Source organism: Hypanus sabinus, unplaced genomic scaffold, assembly GCF_030144855.1.
Source record: "Hypanus sabinus isolate sHypSab1 unplaced genomic scaffold, sHypSab1.hap1 scaffold_52, whole genome shotgun sequence".
NCBI classification, from domain to species: Eukaryota; Metazoa; Chordata; class Chondrichthyes; order Myliobatiformes; family Dasyatidae; genus Hypanus; species Hypanus sabinus.
In genome coordinates, this window is record NW_026781382.1 from 827,501 (window position 1) to 846,706 (window position 19,206).

General features: G+C 39.9%; 1 protein-coding gene across 1 annotated transcript in view; it reads left to right on the forward strand.

Moving 5' to 3' along the window:
- The window catches only part of LOC132389263 (uncharacterized), a 136,751-nt gene that overhangs the window by 21,707 nt on the left and 95,838 nt on the right, over window positions 1-19,206 (forward strand). Inside the window, exon 2 of the mRNA XM_059961758.1 lies at window positions 14,586-14,740. Coding sequence (XP_059817741.1) covers window positions 14,596-14,740 — 145 coding nt within the window. The 5' untranslated portion in view covers window positions 14,586-14,595. The remainder of the gene's footprint in view (window positions 1-14,585; window positions 14,741-19,206) is intronic.

Genomic DNA, 19,206 nt, shown 5'->3' on the forward strand with positions numbered 1-19,206 from the left:
GGATCTGTGAAAGGAAAATCATGTCAGACTAATCTTATAGAATTTTTAGAAGATGTAACGAGTAGAGTGTTTAGGGGACAGCCAGTGGATGTGGTATATTTAGATTTTCAAAAGTCTTTTGACAAGGTCCCACACAGGAGATTAGTGTGCAAACTTAAAGCACACGGTATTGGGGGTGTGGTATTGGTGTGGATAGAGAATTGTTTGGCAGACAGTCAGTAAAGAGTGGGTTCAAACGGGACCTTTTCAGCATGGCAGGCAGTGACTAGTGGGGTACCACAAGGCTGAGTGCTGGGACCCCAGTTGTTTACTGGGAATTACATACTGCATCTGCAAGTATGCGGAGGACACGAAGCTCGACGGCGGTGTTAGCTGTAAGGACCATGTTAATAGGATGCAGGGTGACTTGGATAGGTTAGGTGAGTGGGAAAATTCATTGCAGATGCAATTTAATGTGGATAAATGTGCGGATATCCACTTTAGATGCAGGAACAGTAAAACAGATTATTAACTGATCGGTGGCCGATTATGAAAAAGGGAGGTGCAAGGAGACTTGGGTGTCATTGTATACCAGTCAATGAAGTTGGGCAAGCAGGTACATAAGGCGGTGAAAAAGGCAAATGGTATGTTGGCATTCATAGCAAAATGATTTAAGTACAGGAGCAGGGAGGTTCTGCTGCAGTTGCACAGGGCCTTGGTGAGACCGCACCTTGAATATTGTGTGTAGTTTTGTTTCCCGAATCTGAGGAAAGACATTCTTGCCATAGAGGGGGTACAGAAAAGGATCACCAGATTGATTGCTGGGATGGCAGTAAATTCACATGAAGAAAGACTGGATCGACTAGGCTTGTACTCACTGTAATGTAGAAGATTGAGTGTGGATCTTATTGAAACGTATAAAATTCTAAACGGATTGGACAGGCTAGATGCAGGAAGATTGCTTCCGATGTTGGGGAAGTCCTGATGTATGGGTCACAGTTTAAGGATAAAGGGGAAGCCTTTTAGGACCGAGATGATGAAAAACGTCTTCACACAGAGAGTGGTGAATCTGAGGAATTCTTTGCCACAGGAAACAGTGCAGGCCAGTGCATTGGCTATATTTCAGAAAAGGTTAGATATGGCCCTCGTGGCTAAAGGGATCGGGGGTATGGAGGGAAAGCTGGTACAGGGTTCTGAGTCATTTCTTACTTTTGCGACTTTTTTTTTTACTTTTAAAACAATATTTGCGGAACTGGTGATTGCCACTTGTTGGCAATTTAAGTAACCAGATTGATTAAAGCTGCCGGATTGTGAAATGTTCTCTATTGCTTTTGGCCATTTTCTGCATTATTCGTCTTGAATTTCTGGTGTGGTATTATGTTTTTTTAAATTCTTGGGTTCACCTCCTATGAATCTCCGTTATAAATATGCTTAACGACTAACCCTCCAAAGCCATCTATTTCAATAATGCACCTATATTCTGATGCTCTTCCCTGCGGTACTAGGGTCTCCCCATTATAGGAAACTTCCTTACCAAATCCATTCTATTTAGGCCTTACAACTGTTTCAATGTGATCTACCGCCCACACCCCAATATCCTTACAAACATCAAAAAGTTCATACTCATAGCCATCAGACGAACCTCATAAGTTAACACATTCATTCCCATGAACCTGCGCTGCAACTTCAACAACAGCAGCATCTCATTTCCAAATGAAGGACTCGAAATTGTTTACTATATTCCAAATGCACTCTACCCAATACTTTGTAATGTCTGAGCCTTGCATTAATGATTACCATTCTTATCCTCGCTGGGAAGTCCTAATGTAACTATGTTGGTCGCAACCTGGTATCCTTATCGAATAAATATTCTTCTTGATAGAGAACAACGTCTGGCAAGGTTCATCAACCTGATAAGAATTGTCATGACACCACTGTGTTATGAGGAGAGATGGCGGATGTTTATAGTTATGACACGAGACAGTGGATTGCCGGCAAACCTAACACGATTGAATAAATCAATGCTGAACAATCTTCTGTCTGCTGGGCAGGGAAAGTTTTTGAACTGGTTGGTACCTTAGCGCTGAGCAATTTCTATATTTTTCCGGCGCAGGTAGGTTGCGGTGAAAAGTTGACGACAATTTCGTGTGAATGTTCAAAAATCGCATTCTGTAGGTCAGTATAAAATTTCATATTAATGACAAAATGCTGATGAACCTGTATGTCATCTTTATTTCTGGCAAACACTTAAGACTTTCTGAATAAGCTATTTATAATGGATTGACGAATAAATTGTGTATATCAACATACGGTCGGCGGATCTAATTGAATCTAAATAAGTAAATATGTTCCAACAACATTGTATATATTTCTACTGTTTGGAGGGATCAATGAATATGGGAATGTGGGTGAAGTAACTGGATTTGAATGATCGCGTACACTGTTCTTTGTTAGTATGCTCTATGTTTCTGAAAATTAATCAGCTTCAATATAAGAGCACGACAAAATGGCAATGATGAGCAGTTGCGAAAGTTTCTACTTCTTTCCCTAAAGCAGAGTGGGAGATCCAAGAAACGTCTGTTATCAAGATCCTCAGATGAATTAGGCAAACTAATTAACGTGTCCCTGCAATGAAGTATTACTGAAGCATTTAAAATTCTATGGAACTTTGAATTCTTTTCGTAGTTCTTTGTACTTATTTGTAGGTTCATGACAAAGTATCTCTGCGGCTGTTAAGACAATAAAATAGAGGAACAGAATTAGGGCATTGGACCAATCGAGTATGCTCCGTCAGTTCGTCATGGCTGATTCATTTCACTCTTCACCCCATTCTTCTGCCTTCAACCGTAACAGTTCACGCCCTGACTAATCAAAAAAAAACTAAATTACAAAATTACATTTCATAAACTACGACATGATTACAACAAACTTGGCCTCCACAGCCACTGAACAACAGATTCACGACCTTCTGACTGTAGAAACTCCTCCTGATCTCCGTTCAAATATGGAAGTCTCATTAGTCTGATATTATGCCCGCTGGTCCTAAAGCTCACTACATATGCACACCACATCCACTCGATCGCTGTATTTCAGCAAAGGATACGTTGCAATGGGATTATCCCCGCTCTCTTCCTTCGTAATTCCAGCAATTAAAGGCCCAAAGCCTTCCTGACAGAGCATCCCATTTGTCACTTATCGCCACCAAACTTGGCCAGAATTTCATCAATTACTTTAACCAAGTCATTGGCGGGCAACGTGGTAAGATGCAACCGCAGGCCGATACTTATGGAACAGCACTCTTTGCCTCTTGCCAGTCAGTCAACGTTCTACCCATGCTTGTCTTCTTCCGGTAATAGGATGGACTCTTATCTTAATAAGTAGTTCCATCTTCGGCATCTTGTCAAAGACTTACTGAGAAAACTAAAACACGGCATCTGCCGATGCTCCATCGTCTGCTTTGCTTGACATTTCCTCAAACATTTCCAACTGATTTGTCAGACAAGATTTTCCCGTATTTACTACTAAAATGCACCGTGCTATTCCAGAAATAATCATATCAGAACTTCAGTATTTCTGCACTCAACCGTTCTTCAGTGACACTTAACACTCTATTTGTCCAATTCAACGCAATGGCCAGGCTTTGTAGATTGCATGCAAAGTGACCCCAAAGGTTGAAGATGTACCAGAAATTATGCGGCTCCTTCAATAAACATAAATCGCAGGGAAAGCAGGTTGCCGAAATTGAAGGTGATCGTTATGAGTTAAAGGCTCATCCTGAACCATGATTTGCCGGATAAACTACAAATCAAATAAACTGACCTGCAAGGCAGTTTCTGAAGAGGACTTGAAAGAAAACTAATGGGTAACAGACATATGAGCGCATCCCTGGTACTAATTACGGTGAATCTATCTAGATTATTTATTTTCCAACGTATTCAGTAAATGCTAACCATTCGTGGTGTAGACGCAGGTTAAGAAATCAGAAGAAAAATAATTCCTTTCAAATTCACAAAAAAACAAAAAAAAAAACTTCTATTACAAATGCGTTTGGTGCTGTGGAACGAATGTTTCGAGCGAAATGCGATGCTGGCTGGTCAGAGCTAACCAAAGACACTGCAGCAATCAAAAGAATTGTTAAGATTATACACTTAGAGCGGGTTGGGTTTGGGATGTCGTCAATATCAGCCCAGCAAACAAAAAGCGTTTTTTTTAAAGGCAAGGAGTTATCATGATAAAAGATACATTCATTTCCGATCGTAGCCATTTCGCTGCAACTGCGTAAAATTGGATAAAACATTTATTAGCTTACTGCACAAAAAAGAGGAGATAACGCAGCACGGAATAGAAAGATGTAAGCTGTACGAAGAAAAAAAATGTTTGTGCTTTCAGTGAAGGGTAACACAGTTTTCAGTGAGTGTACTGTGAGAGAATAATTGGAAATTAAGGAGGATCCAGCGAGCTTCGGTCAGATTGCTCTAAAGGGTTACAATGCCACCTCAGCATTTAAGTCCATCGAGCCATCAAGCAGCGACAAAATGCAGACTATGGTGCTCAGCTATCAACTCCGTTCTCTGCATTTTCCCATTATGATTCTAAACATCCGGATGCTTCATTAATGATACTCTAGTACCCACCGTTTAACTATTTCCTCTGTCAATCCTTTCCTACTACTTACCACACTCTCCATGTACAAATTCTCCTCGTTCAACTGATACCGTCACTAGTCATCAGAGATTTTTGTTGCATTCTTTCCGGCTCCCATAATCCGAGGAAGACTATCACCACAGCTACAATGAACACTCACTCCAAGGCTGGAAGAACTAATGATTTATCTACTTCTGCATCCCTGTAACTCAGGCGCTGTCATCTTGAAAATATACCCTCATAAATTATTGAAAATAAATAGCGTTGTAGCGGAAATCGAAGGAGGATGATAACAACTACCTTGAAATACCCTAAATGCAAAGCAGGATTTAAAATGAGCACAGAAATTGCGAAGAAGTTGAAACTTGTGTTCGAAAGGCGTAATTGTTATATAATGAAAGAGAATGACATCAAAGTTCACCTGCACACACCTCCATTAATTAGGGGAATTGACCATGGGATTGAAACAGCCAAGAATGCCCAGGTAAGTTAAATTAGTCATTAATCGTCCACTGAAAGAAGTGGATACATTTGATTATGAATTACATCACTGATACAGAATAATCGACCACAGATAGAACATAGAACAATACAGCACTGTGCAGGCCCTTCGGCCCACTATGTTTTGCCGATGTTTAAACCATGCCTCCCATATAAATCTTTACCTTAAACTCATCCATATACCTATCTAGTAGTCATTTGACTAGATGTCACACAGTAGACTTATTCAGAAAGACAGAAGGAACGGGATACAGGGAGGTTTGGCCAGGTGCATTCCGAATTGGCTTACATGCAGAAAGCAGATGGTCGTGTTGGAGGGAGTACAGTCGGATTGGAGGGTTGCGTCTAGTGGAGGGTTGTGTCGGTTATGGGACCTACACTTTTCGTGATTTTTATTAACGATCTGGATGTGAGGGTGGATGGTGGACTGCCAATGTTGCAGACGACACGAAGGTTGGTGATGTTGTGGATAGTGTAGAGAATTGTGCAAGATTGCAGTGATACATTGATAGGATGCAGAAATGGGCTGAGCAGTGGCAGATGGAGTTCAACCCAGAGAAGTGTGAGGTGGTACATTTTGCATGGACAATCTCCAAGGCAGAGCACAAAGTAAATGGCAGGATGCTAGGGAGTGTGTAGGGGCAGAGGGATCTGGGTGTACACGCGTATAGTTCCCTGAAAGTTGCCTCACTGGTAGTTAGATTAGTTAAGAACGCTGATGGAGTATTAGCTTTCATAAATCAAGGGATAGAGTTCAAGAATCGCGGGGTAATGATGCAGCTCAATAAAACTCTGGTTATGCCACACTTGGAGTACTGTGTTCAGTTCTGGTCGCCTCCCTGTAAGAAGGATGTGGGAGCAATGGAAAGACTACAAAGGAGATTTACCAGGGTGTTGCCTAGTTTAGAGAGTATGCATTATGATCAGGGATTAAGGGAGCTCGGACTTTATAGAGAGAAGGAGGATGAAAGGAGATAGGATAGAACTATATAGAATTTTAAGAGGAATAGATAGAGTTTACAGACAGCGCTTCCTCAGGAAGAGGAAGATACATCCTCACCGCTGATAAATTCAGGAGGACATAGCTTTAAGGCAAGGGGTGGAAAGTTCAAGGGGGATATTAGAGGAAGGGTTTTTCCTCAGAGAGTGGTTGGTGCGAGGAATGCACTGCCTGAGCCAGTGGTGGACGCAGATACAGTCGTGATTTTGAAGAGGCTACTAGGCAGGTATATGGAGGAATTTAACGTGGGGGAATTATTTGGAGGCAGGGTTTAAGCTTCGGCACAACTTAGTAGGCCGAATGGGCTGCACTATGCTGTACTGTTCTATTTCTATTTCAATAATTTAATGTCTTCAGTCAAAGAGTGTGACTCTTGGATTAAAAATAAGTCTATATGTTTGTGCTGCTTTAAGAACAAGAATAAATCCGTACGTTGAAAAGTTTGTATAATTCCCCTGGCATTAACAGAAAAATGTAAAAAAAGACAGTCTTATGTGAGACTATTTATATATATATATAAAAGTATCCCATCCTTTATAAACAAAGGCCAGACTCGAATATTAGTAGAGTTAGCAGACCAGTTGCTACAGCAACATGTTACCGTTCTGCTCACATCTCTTTTCCATCACTGAAAACTCGGGACCCAGCACAGAAAGCTCGTGTCCCATCCTTTCTAGCAGCTGTCGGTCCATCGTATCAGATGGAATGAGGTCCTCAACGATCCTCAGGCTCTGCGAGAGCAAGAATTAATTTTTGCTGGCTTGTTTCCATACCAGATCCCTTGTGGTTATGTTAGAAAATCGAATGATGGTCACCCTAGACGGCCTATCCCCTTTTATCCGACCGAGACGTTGTACAACATCCACGTGAAATAAAATCTTCTCCTTGGCCACCGGAGCTACTGCTTGGCATATTTGAGTTACTTTATCTCTTTTTAAAATTTCATCCGTCTGCTCGGGAATGCTTGGATTCTCAGATTTCACCTGCTCTGATAACGCTTGATCTCATTCAGTTTCAACTCCAAAGTCGCTAATTTCTTTTCCTGCTCTGTGCAAGTTCCTTTAATCTGCATAACGTCGGATTTCAGGGTACTTACCTCTTCAAAAATAAAGTTGAGGGATTTCTTAATGTCATCGGTGCTATTTTTATTCTTGCCAATTCTCAACGACAGACCATCGCACGTATCGTTAATTAACTGCGCTATAGTTTGTAAAGTGACCTCCGCTTTCTTCTTTTTAACAGCAGTCTTCACCTGAGCGTCAAAGTCTGAGAGTGAGAGTGGTACGTGGAATTAAAATGTGTGTCCCATTCCCATTCTGATATGTTCATCCATGGCCTCCTCTACTGTCAAGATGAATCCAAACAGGTTGGAGGAACAGCACCTTATATACCGGCTGGGTAGCTTCCAAACTGATGGCATGAAAGTTGACTTCTCTAACTTCCGTTTATGACCCTCCTCCCCTTCTTACCTCTTTCCTGACATACTTAGTTGCTTGCCTGTCTTCCATCTCCCTCTGGTTTTTCCTTCCACCCCCCCTCTTCTTTCTCCCGAGGCCTCCTGTCCCATGATCCTTTCCCTTCTCCAGCTCGGTATCACTTTCACCAATCACCTTTCCAAGTCTTAGCTTCATCCCACCCCTTCCGGTCTTCTCCTATGATTTCGTACTGCTCCCTCCCCCTGATTCTGGGGTTAATTTGTAGAGTACTGAATACCTTGAGCATGCAGATTTTAAGGAAGAGGATATAACCATATAACAATTACAACACGGCAACAGTGCAGCTCGGCCCATCAGTCCGTGCAGAACGCTTACTCTCAACTACCGCCACCTACTTGCACTCAGCCCATAAACCTCCATTTCATTCCTGTCCATTACCTATCCATTTGTTTTGATGACAAAATCGAACCGACCTCTACCACTTCTATTGGAAGCCTGTTCCACACAGCTACGTCTCATGAGTAAAGAAGTTCCCCCTCGTGTCACCCCATATACTTTTGCCCATTTACTCTTAAATCATGTCCTCCTGTTTGAATCTCCCCTACTCTCAATGAAAAAAGGCTACCCACGTCAACTCTATGTATTCCCTCATAAATTTAAATACCTCTTTCAAGACCCCCCTCAACCTTCTACGGTCCAAAGAATAAGGACCTAACTTGTTCAACCTTTCCCTGTAACTTAGGTGCTGAAATCCAGTAAACATTCTAGTAAATCTCGTCTGTACTCTCTCTATTATGTTGATATCTTTCCTATAATTAGGTGATCAGAACTGTACGCAATACACCAAACTTGGCCGCACCAATGTTTTGAAGCATTTTAATATTAAATCCCATCTCCTATACTCAATGTTCTGATTTATAGAGGTCAGCTTACCAAAGGCTGTCCATAAGGAGGTGAAAATAAATCAAAGAGTTTCTACAGGTATATTGATAGCAAATGCATAGTGAGGTATAAAATTGGTACCTCAGAGAATCAGAGTGGACAGCTATGTGTAGAGCAAAAGTGATGGAGGAGATTTTGAACAATTTATCAATTTAACAATTGAACAAGCTACCCATATGTGATAACACATTCAGGGAACTATGCACCATTAATCCTAGATCATCTTTACCACCCCATCATCCACATCATTAATGAATATTACAAACAACATTGGATCCAGTAAAGATCCCTGAGGCACGTCACTAGTCACCGGCCTCAAACCAGACAAACAGTTATCCACCACTACTCAGTGGCATCTTCCATCCAGCCACTGTCGAATCCATTTTACTACTTCAGTATTAATACCTAACGATTGGACCTTCCTAACTGACCTTTCGTGGGGAAGCTTGTCAAAGACTTTACTGAAATCCATATACACATCATCTGCTGTTTTAATCTTGTCAAATTTCGCAGTAGCCACTTCAAAAGATTTAATAAGATTTGTCAAACATGACCTTCCACGCACAAATCCATGTTGACTGCTCCTAATCGGACACTGTTTATCCAGATAATTATATATACCAACTCCAAGAATACTTTCCATTCATTTAACCACCGCTGAACTCAGACTTACAGGTCGATAATTGCCAAGTTTTTTCTCTTAGAATCATTTTTAAACAATGGAACCTGATGAGCAATACGCCAATTCTCCGGCGCCATCTTGATTTCTAATGACATTTGAAATATTTCTGACAAATCCCCTACTATTTCTACACTAACTTCCCTGAAGGTCCTAGGGAATATCCTGTCAGGACCGGAGACTTATCCACTTTTGTAATTTTTTAAATGCTCTAGTACATTTCTTCCTTAATCATCATTGTTTCCATAACTGTCGTATTTGTTTCCCCTACCTTACGCAATTCAATAATCTTCTCCTTTGTGAATACCGATGAAAATAAATTGTTCAAAATCTCCCCCATCACTTCTGCCTCTACACATAGCTGTCCACTCTGATTCTCTGAGGTACCAATTTTATACCTCACTATGCATTTGCTATTAATATATCTGTAGAAACTCTTTGATTTATTTTCACCTTACTTGCCAAAACAACCTTATATCTTCTTTTAACTATTCATATTTTTTCTCAAAATTGTTTTTACATTCTTTTTATTCCTCGAGCTCATCATTTACACCATGCTGCCTATATTTATTGGAGATGTCTCTCATTTTTAACGAACAGAGTTTCCAATATCCTTTGTAACTATGGCTCTCTCAAATTTGTAACCTTTGCTTTCAACCTGCAGGAAGATAAAAATTCGGTACCCTCCAAATTTCACCTTTAAATAACCTCCATTTCTCTATTACTTCCTTCCCATAAAACAAACTGTTCCATTCCACTCCTTCTATATATTTTCCCATCTCCTCAAAGTTAGCCTTTCTGCAATCACAAATCTCAACCCTGGGAGTGGGAATCAATCCAGACATGAAACTACTACCTTGATCAGATTGTATTTCCATAGGAAAACTAAAATAAGTATATAATTTTATAACAGTTTTTTTTTACATTTTTATTCGTTATATTCTTAAGTGGTACTGCCTCTGGAAAGCTAGACGCATTGCACATGACAGTCAACAAGTAGTGATGGCCAGTTTTTTTTTATTTTTGCTAATGGGCCAGCACAATCTACAATAATTTTAGAAAATGGTTCACCAAATGAGGCAATAAGTTGCAGTGGGTCTACTGGAATAACTTGATTAGGTTTACCCACAATTTGTCACACACAAATGTCGGCACATCTTTTCTTAAAATGTTCAAAAACCTTGTTCACAATTACACCACCCTTGATGTCCAACCAACGGCACACTATTAGCTAAAGTTAAAAGCTCATTTCGATAATCTATAGGAACAACTATTTGGTGAATAACATTCCATTCACCCCTTGCAGAAATTGTAGCGATGTCCAGTTCCTCATTAAATCTCCTTTCTCTAAATAATATCCTACTGGCACCTTATCAATTTCATTATCCAGAAGATCTTCATTTAATTTGATAATCTTAGGGTTTCTACTCTGCTCTGCTATCATCTCTTTCCGAGACAGTGACAATTCTTCATGGTCAGACATACTCCAGGAATCTTGTCAAACAATGAAGGAAAAAAGTTTCTAACACATCCTAAAAATGCGAATCCTGAGTTGAACAGTCATGAGTAACAACCCTATCCTGCTCATTACTCTTCTTAGCCATAGCTCGAGTTACAGCACAGGAAGAATCTGTGTTAGAATTCATTCATGGTTCCCCTGAATTTTTTGTCAAATGCACCTGAGGAAAACTTGCCCATCTGCCAAGTCATTTCCTAACAACAGGGCAACATCATTTACGGGTAAGCTATGTTGTAATCCTACTTTAACAAGTCCTTTAACTAACCCTGACTTTACATTTGCTCTATATAAATGTACTGCCATAAGGGCACTCCAAACTCATCGTATATAGTTTACGTCACCAGTGTTAGACTCATCATTAAACTTTAACAAACTGTCTAATATCACTGATTGAGAAGTTCCAATATCCCTCAGAAATGTTATTGGCACCGGAAAAGATCCCTCTTTCAAGAATACAAATCATTCAGTGATGAAATGATCATGTTCCCTCTTAACTTGGTCAGTCTCCAACAAAGCTTCTTTTCTATTTTTTTTTAACTCTGCGGATTTACAGGTGTTTCAGTATGTTGCACTCAATCATCTGGGACCGCTTCCATCTCCTTCTTCTTCAGTAGGAAGAAGTTATCTATTACCAGACAAGGTTTCTTACAATAGTTAAAAAATGGGGCCAACCTGTGTTTCCTTCACGGGTTTTTTTTTCATCTTTACCTTTCTCAGTGACTTCTGATTTGATTTCTGGTCTGCATTCTTTTTACTTTTGAAAGCAATTGTTACTTTTAAAAGTACTGCACTGAAGAAATTTATTCTTGTGGTATAAATCATTCTCATCAGCTAATTTATCAGACTCCTGCAATGTAGCAGTGTCACTCGCATTTATGTATGCCCTTACTTCATCAGGGATGCTCCTTTTAAATTCCTTCATTAGCACCAACTTTTCCAGTTTATTTTGGTCCCTATTTACATTTTTAGAGGAAGCCCATCTTTGAGAACTCAGAGCTTTATCGTAGGCAAATTCCACCTAAGGTGTTCCCCCCCACACAAACATTTCAACAAATTTCTGAATATTTCTCTATGTGTTTCCGCAGAAGTTCATACGTCTTTAATATCTGCTGCTTCACAAATTCATAATTCAGTGCTTGCTCAGCAGGTTAAGTGCATTGCCTTCAATTATACTTTGTATTATCACTGGTCATTTTTCCTTCGGCCAATCTGAAATCAAAGCAACAGTTTCAAAATGTTGAAAATATCTCTCTAATTCTGTTTCATTAAATAGAGGAGCTAATATAACTTCTCGGCTAGCAGCAAATTGTTTCCTAGAAACAGAGGACTGATTTTCAGAAGTTAATTTCACCATCTCAGTTCAACCGCAGTCTGTTTATTTTCAGCTTCCAATCTACAGCGCTCCAAATCAGCTTTTCTTTGTTCTACCTTAATTTGGTCGATTTGTAACTGCATCTCTAGATTACTTATTGGAAACATATCTAAAATCACTTCATCAAATTCGCCCGACTCAGTATAATGTAACGCGATTTTCCTCTGAATTACAGGCTTTGATGTAACGTTCAAATTACGTTTAAGTTCCAACGTGCCGGCAATCTCAGATACATCACCCTTTTTTCGCCTTCGCTAATAACTCTGGCTCTGGCCATGCCAGAAAGCCGTCAATATTCATTGCTGTCGAATACCACTTAGAAACCAATTAACAAAAGTATCGGGTATTTCCCTTGTCAAATCAAATCGATAATTAAATAAGCATTTCAACTCAAAGCAGAAAACATCCCACGAGCCCCCAATTGTTATCGGCACCGTCAAAAGTGAATATCGAACTGAGTCTTAGTGTTTATAAACAAAGGAACATTTATTTGAAAACACAGCTAAACAACAAATGAAAAGTAAATAAACGACTAATTTAACCAGAAGTTAAATGCTATACGGCATCACGTACAGTTCTCAAAGCGATGAATGTGAAAAGTCCAAGTGATGTATCCAGTCACTTAGGATAGAATTTCCCTGAAGTAATGAATTCCTCTACGACGTGACGTTACTGCTGATCCTAGTAAAATATGGCTTGCCCGAAGGATTTACGATGAAGAAAATAAAACGGCTTAAATTAACTGACATTTTCCTTTGCCGAATAACTCACTGCCCCAGTCGTTTCTGCAATTACAGCAGGGACTATCGTGGGTGCCGATTACCACCTGTTGAATGATGATTCCCTAAGGTCGATACTGTATTATCGCCGACACAAACTTTACTCGTTCCTTCGACTTCCCGAATTTCAATAACTCTTCACTCTTCGACTGGAGTTTAACTGGCAGTGATTTTCAGAACTGCCGGTACAACGCTTCTTACAGTAGAAATTTAAAATTCCATTTTAAAACGAAACTGTGTCTAGAAACTAATAATCAGCAGAACGGATCCACTGACGAATTAAAAGACGAACTGACCTGTGTCATAGCAAGGCGTCCCCATTTTACACATGTCGAAACAGGTCATCACATGACCTCTAACTGGAGAGGAATTATATCACCCTACCATCACAAGACCATTACATCATGATCACCAGATACTCCATTACATCACGGTCATAAGACAGGCACAAGTTACCCACGGGGTATGTATCAAGTGCTATACCTGAAATTGACTGCAGTGGTTGAAATGGTGGCAATTAAGTGGTCTGAATGTCTGCGTACGGTAGTGGAGGAACTCAATTCGGGAGTTAACATAAAAGAAAATAGAACATTAAATTGCATTCTCCTGTCACCATTACAGGATGAATGCGGTGCTTTTGAATATCGTACGGCAAAGAGTTGCTAGAACTCGCTCCGAATTGTATTGCTTAATTGATTTTGAAACACAGTGAGAACCCGGCCCATCCTGCTTTTGGAGCCATGCCACCCTGGCAATCCCACAACCCCGATTATCACTGACCTCATCACGGAAAAATTCACAATGAAAAATCAACTCTTTAGAAAGCGGGAGCACCAGAAGAGTATGCTTACAGAAGAGCCCTGAAATTGAATTCCAGAAACTTAACTCCGGAACACCCCCGAGCTCTAATAGTGTCTCGCTAGTCACTGCGCTAACGTGATGTTTAACATAATTTCCACGCTACAGGACAAATATACGATTTGTAACAAACGGATGATCAGAAATAGGATAGAATGACAAGACATTTATTAGTCATGTTTGAGAATTATATGCTATTTTATCTCTAGCAAGTATTACAGTGAATACAAATGCAGAAGCAGGAATCCCTATGGTTTATAAAAATGCATGCACGCAAGAGTGCTGCATAATGCAGCAGCGGTATCACTCAATCTTTGTGCAACATTGTTCGGGTTTTGTAACAGGAAATGAAATATCAAAACAAACAGGGGCCGGTAGACTCCTCAGTGGTCATGGAGAGTAGCTGATTTCTAATAAAGGAGATGTCGACAAACTTATGTACAGTAAGATTCTTACACAATGTTGGGTATCTCGAATGCGCAATTACATTGGTGGAGAGGAAAATAGGATGCAGGCGTTTAAGCGTATCTTTGATAAAAGTATGGTAGCGCAGGATATTGTGGTTATGGTACATATTTCTTCAATGGTAACGTCATTGTTGCAGGACCCTCTTACGGTGTGGTACTGGTCGAGATTCCCAATCGTCACCTCAATGAATGGACATAGTGCATTCTTATTTAAGCAAAGATACTCGGGGGGGGGGGTTCATTGTTCACTGTGTACATTATTCATATGTCGTCCATCAAACGCTTTATAAAGAGCTATCACCATTGAAAACTGTAGAACCAGGATTAAGACGATATAGTATGGATCTTTATACAGAAATGTTTTCTTTTATACTAATCTTCCACATATTCTGTTTTGCATTGGTGACAGGCATGCCAATATGTGCAAGAGCAAGCACAGTTTTACTCTGTGGTCCATCTTTTTCATACTTATGATGGGGACATTTGCTTATCAGACGAATAAATCTACGCCTGATCGTGCAAGACACATGGTTAACGTTCTCGAAGAAGGTGGCCAATCGAGGCGTAAGTATAAATCCTAGAACGATCAGCACCAGAAAGTGGTAAACACTCCAACTTCCACCGACTGTTTGCGATAGGTACGGCTGGATTATTCGTAATTCATTATAATGCAATGCAGCATTTTTTATAGTCTCCATTATAACAACCGTTCGTCTCGTGAGACCATGAATTTGCGCCATGGATAGTTTGCAGGACGCAGGCCTAGTCAGGGTTGTAGGGTAGACCGGCAGTGCCCATGCACAATTTTCCCTCTCCATGCCAACTCTATTATACAGGGGGAGGTCATTATGACCCATACAGCTTGGCACCGTTGTTGTCACAGAACAATATGTGGTTAAGTGTCTAGCTCAAGGACATAACACGCTGCCTCAGGCAAAGCTCTAACTAGCAACTTTCAGATCACCAGACGAACGCCTTAAACACTTGGCCACACGCCAACGCAGCATTTATTATACGGGAAACATCCTTACTCGCAGCTCATTTCAATTAGGTTTCTGTCTAGCAAGCAGATTGTATTAGCTTACTGATAGATTCGCTAGGCTAATTCTTTTCCCTACCGATACTCTGATGCTGCCTATCGATTCCCTTGACTAAGGCGAAAATAGTAAGACCTCCCCTTCAATGATGGAACATCAGCCCTGGCTATAATGAATTGCGGACCAGTTCGGAATTGTCTACATCTCCAATATTTTCATGTATAGCTTGATGGGATATTTTCGGATGTGTTCTAAAATTTTTATGGTTGATGACAAGAATTTATCATATATAAAATAATGCTTTCATCAAAGCCGTTCAGATATCATTGAAACATTTCGACATCATTTTTAAAAAAATGTTCTTCTTCGTAAAATGACTACATATATTTCTATAGCTAAACTCATGCAGATTTCTAAATGTTCTGTGATATCTATAAAGAGCTGTCATGATAAGAATAAAATGAAAAGTGAAGTAGGACACGAAACTGGACAATAATCAAGAGTAACCATTCTGGGCCCTTTTAATTAACTGACCAAAAGCCGTTTAAATCATAAGCAGGGATTTTATTAGAGAAAATAAATGTGAATACTTAAAGCTACTCGATGCAGATTCAAATGATTGCGCAACGAAGAAGTCATTATTATCGAAGGGACAAATCGAAACATATAATTATGGAGAAAAGACAGTGAAAAGGAATGATAGAAAGAAAGTAATAAAGAAAAAAGCGAGCAAGAAAGTAGAGAAAAAATCAATAGAAGAAAGAAAGAAGAATAGAAAACAGAATAAATAGCAAAAGAAAGAGCGAAAATTCAAAATAAAGTATGACTGAAAGATGGATGTGAATAAAAAATGAAGAATGGAAGAGAGAATATTTGAAAGAGAAAGCAGAGAAAATAATGCTAGAAAAGAAGAAAGGAAGAGGACAAGAGGAAGGAGCACATGCGATTAAGAACATAGATGCAAGGATGTCGTGAAGGAATAAACTTAAGTTTTATTGACCTAACTGAGGACAAAAAGACAGATCAGATATTAAAATCACACAGGAATGAACAGTTTATTTGCTCTCCGGGGATTGGTTGGATTCGCATATAATGACGAAACACCAGAAAACCACTGTCCCAGGTAATTCATGCAGCTTAAGGTGTCATGTAAACGGTGTCAGGCTATGTTTTTCCATATAAATTAACATTTTACAATCATTTTATCTGTCCAAGACCCGTGACTTTTAAGCTCCCCTTTCCAATTCCTGAGGTAGCATAGTATGTAAGGAAAAATCTCAGAGTTAAAAAGATACACCTTAGGTACCCATTGAACCTTTCGCCTCTTGTCTTAAATCTCGCCACACCAGTTGCTGATTCCACAAACCCGAAATAACCCTGATGATATTCACAGTATTTACCTCATTCTGATGTCATATACCTCTATATATTCGGCTTTGTTTTCCTACGTTCCGAAGAATATAGTCCAAGAATTCAGACGCTCACTCCTTTGATCCGGCAATTTCCAAAAAAAATACGAAGTTGAGATGTGTTTTGTCTTTCTCTTCAATGAAACTGAAACCAGCAAGAGCACCTCAGATGTTGGACATTTGAAATTAATCTTTAGTTGCTGTCAAATCTTAGCAGGTCCAACTATCTGTTAAGAAACAAGCATATAGCTTAGTTTCCTCGACGCTATCCGTTCTTGCAACTGTTTTTGTATCCTCGGTAAATTTAGCTAGAATTACATTCATCCCATACTCCAAATCGTTGAAATAGATCCCAAAATGCAGCAGTTCCATCACCGACCCATTTGGAAATCCATAGGTAAACGGCAGCCAGCCAGAATAAGATCTCTTTATTCCCACTCTCAGTTTTTTTTTGCCGATAAGCCGATGCTGCACCGATGCTGGTAAATTTCCTGTAATTCCATGGGTTCTGTTAAGCAGTCCCAAGTGCGTCTCCTTGTCAGGACCTTCTGAAAATCTAAGTACACCACATCTACTGCATCTCCTTTGTCTACCCTGCTTTTAATTTGCTAAAATAAATGCAATAAAATAATGTGGCAGTATTTTCCCTTCTGGAAACTATGCTGGCTTTGGCCGATATTGTCATGTGCCTCCAGGTAGTCCGTAATCTCATCCCTAGCAATGTCTTCAACAACTTCTCAAACACTGATGCCGGGTTATCAGATCTATAGTTTCCTTTCAGCTGCCTTCCACCCTTCTAAAATAGCCAAGTAACATTTTCAATTTTCAAGTGATCAGGTACAATGTCAGAGTCTCTCGATTGTTGAAAGATCATTGTACTTGCCTCTTCACAATCTCCAGCTACTTCCTTCAGAACACAGGGCTGCGTTCGAACAGTTCAGGTAGTTTTATCCACCCTCAAACTATTAAGCTTCCTGAGCATCTTCTCAGTAGTAATTTTTACTGCACATGCTTCACTTCCCTGACACTCTTCGATGTTCTGTATATCGCGGATGTCTTTCACTGTGAACATTAATGCACAATACGCATTCAGCTCAGCTGCCATTTCTGCGCGTCTCATTACAATACCTTCAGCGTCATTTTCCATTGGTACTATATCTACCCTCAACTGCCTTTTACTAATTATCTACTTAAAAAAAAAGGTTTTTAGTATCTTCACTGATATTAGTCGTCTGCTTCCTTTCATATTTCACCTTTTACTTCGAAATGGCTTTCTTAGTTTTCTTCCGGAAGATTTTGAAAGCGTCAAAAACCTCTGTCTTTACACTACCTTTGGCTTCCACAGATGCCCTCTCATTTGCTTTTACATTGGCGCTGACTTCACTTGTTATCCACCGAAGAGTCGTTCTTCCATTCGTAAATTTCGTAATATTTGGAATATATATGTCTTGCACATCCCTCATTTTATGCAGAATCTCTATCGAATGCTGTTGTGCTGTTCTTCCTACTAGTGTCCCTTTCCAGTCAATCTAGGCCGGTTCCCCTCTTATGACAATGTAATTTCCTTCATTTCACTGACATTCCGATATATTGGAATTTACTTTCTCGTTCTCAAATTTCAAAGTGAACTCAATCATATTGTGATTACTGTTCTTTAATCTTTAGCTCTGCTATCGGATAATTGCACAACACCCAATCCAGCACAGCCGATCCCTTGATGGGCTCAACACTAATCTGTTCGAAAAAGCCATCGATTAGACATTCTACAAATTCTCACTCTTGAGGTCTAGTACTGGCACTGTTGTCCCAATTCACATTCATGTTAAAATGCCCAAAGGTTATCATGACATTGCTCTTCTGATACAACTTTGATCTCTCCTGCTGTAATTTGTAATCTATTTCCATGCTGCTGTTTGGAGGCCTGTACACAAGTGCTATTAGGGTCATTTTACGCTTGCCATTTCTGAACCCAGGCGATAGAGACTCTATGCCATCCTTTTCTATTGATTTTATATTATTTCTGTCCACTAAATATTATTTCAGATACACCGTATATCCTTCGACGTTCAGTCCCCAATGGCAACCATCCTTTTGCTAAGTTTCAGAGATTGACACAACTTCATATTTGCAAATCTGCAGCTGAATTTCCAGATCGTCCGTTTTATTTCTTATGCTGCGTGCGTTAAGATATAACATTTTCATTTCAGGATTTGTTGCTTTCTGTTTTCACTGCACTACGCCTCTTTTGCTCTGTAACACATCACACTGGCTGTGATTATGCCTCATCTCCTGCTTCTCCTTTCAATCATCTCCATGGCACGCTGTCTTTGACTTATCTATGTTTTCCCCTTCCTCAGCCCTATCACTCCAGTTCCCATCGCCCCGCCAAATTAGTTTAACCCGTCCTTCACAACTCTATTAAACCCGTTGGGTTCTGGGGTAACTCTCTTATTTGAACAGGTCGTCCCTCCCCCAAAATAGTCCCGAATAACCCAGGAATCTGAAGCCTTGCCCCTACATCTTACTCGCAACCACGCGTTAATATGACTGACCATGCTATTCTTGCACACGTTAACAGGTGACT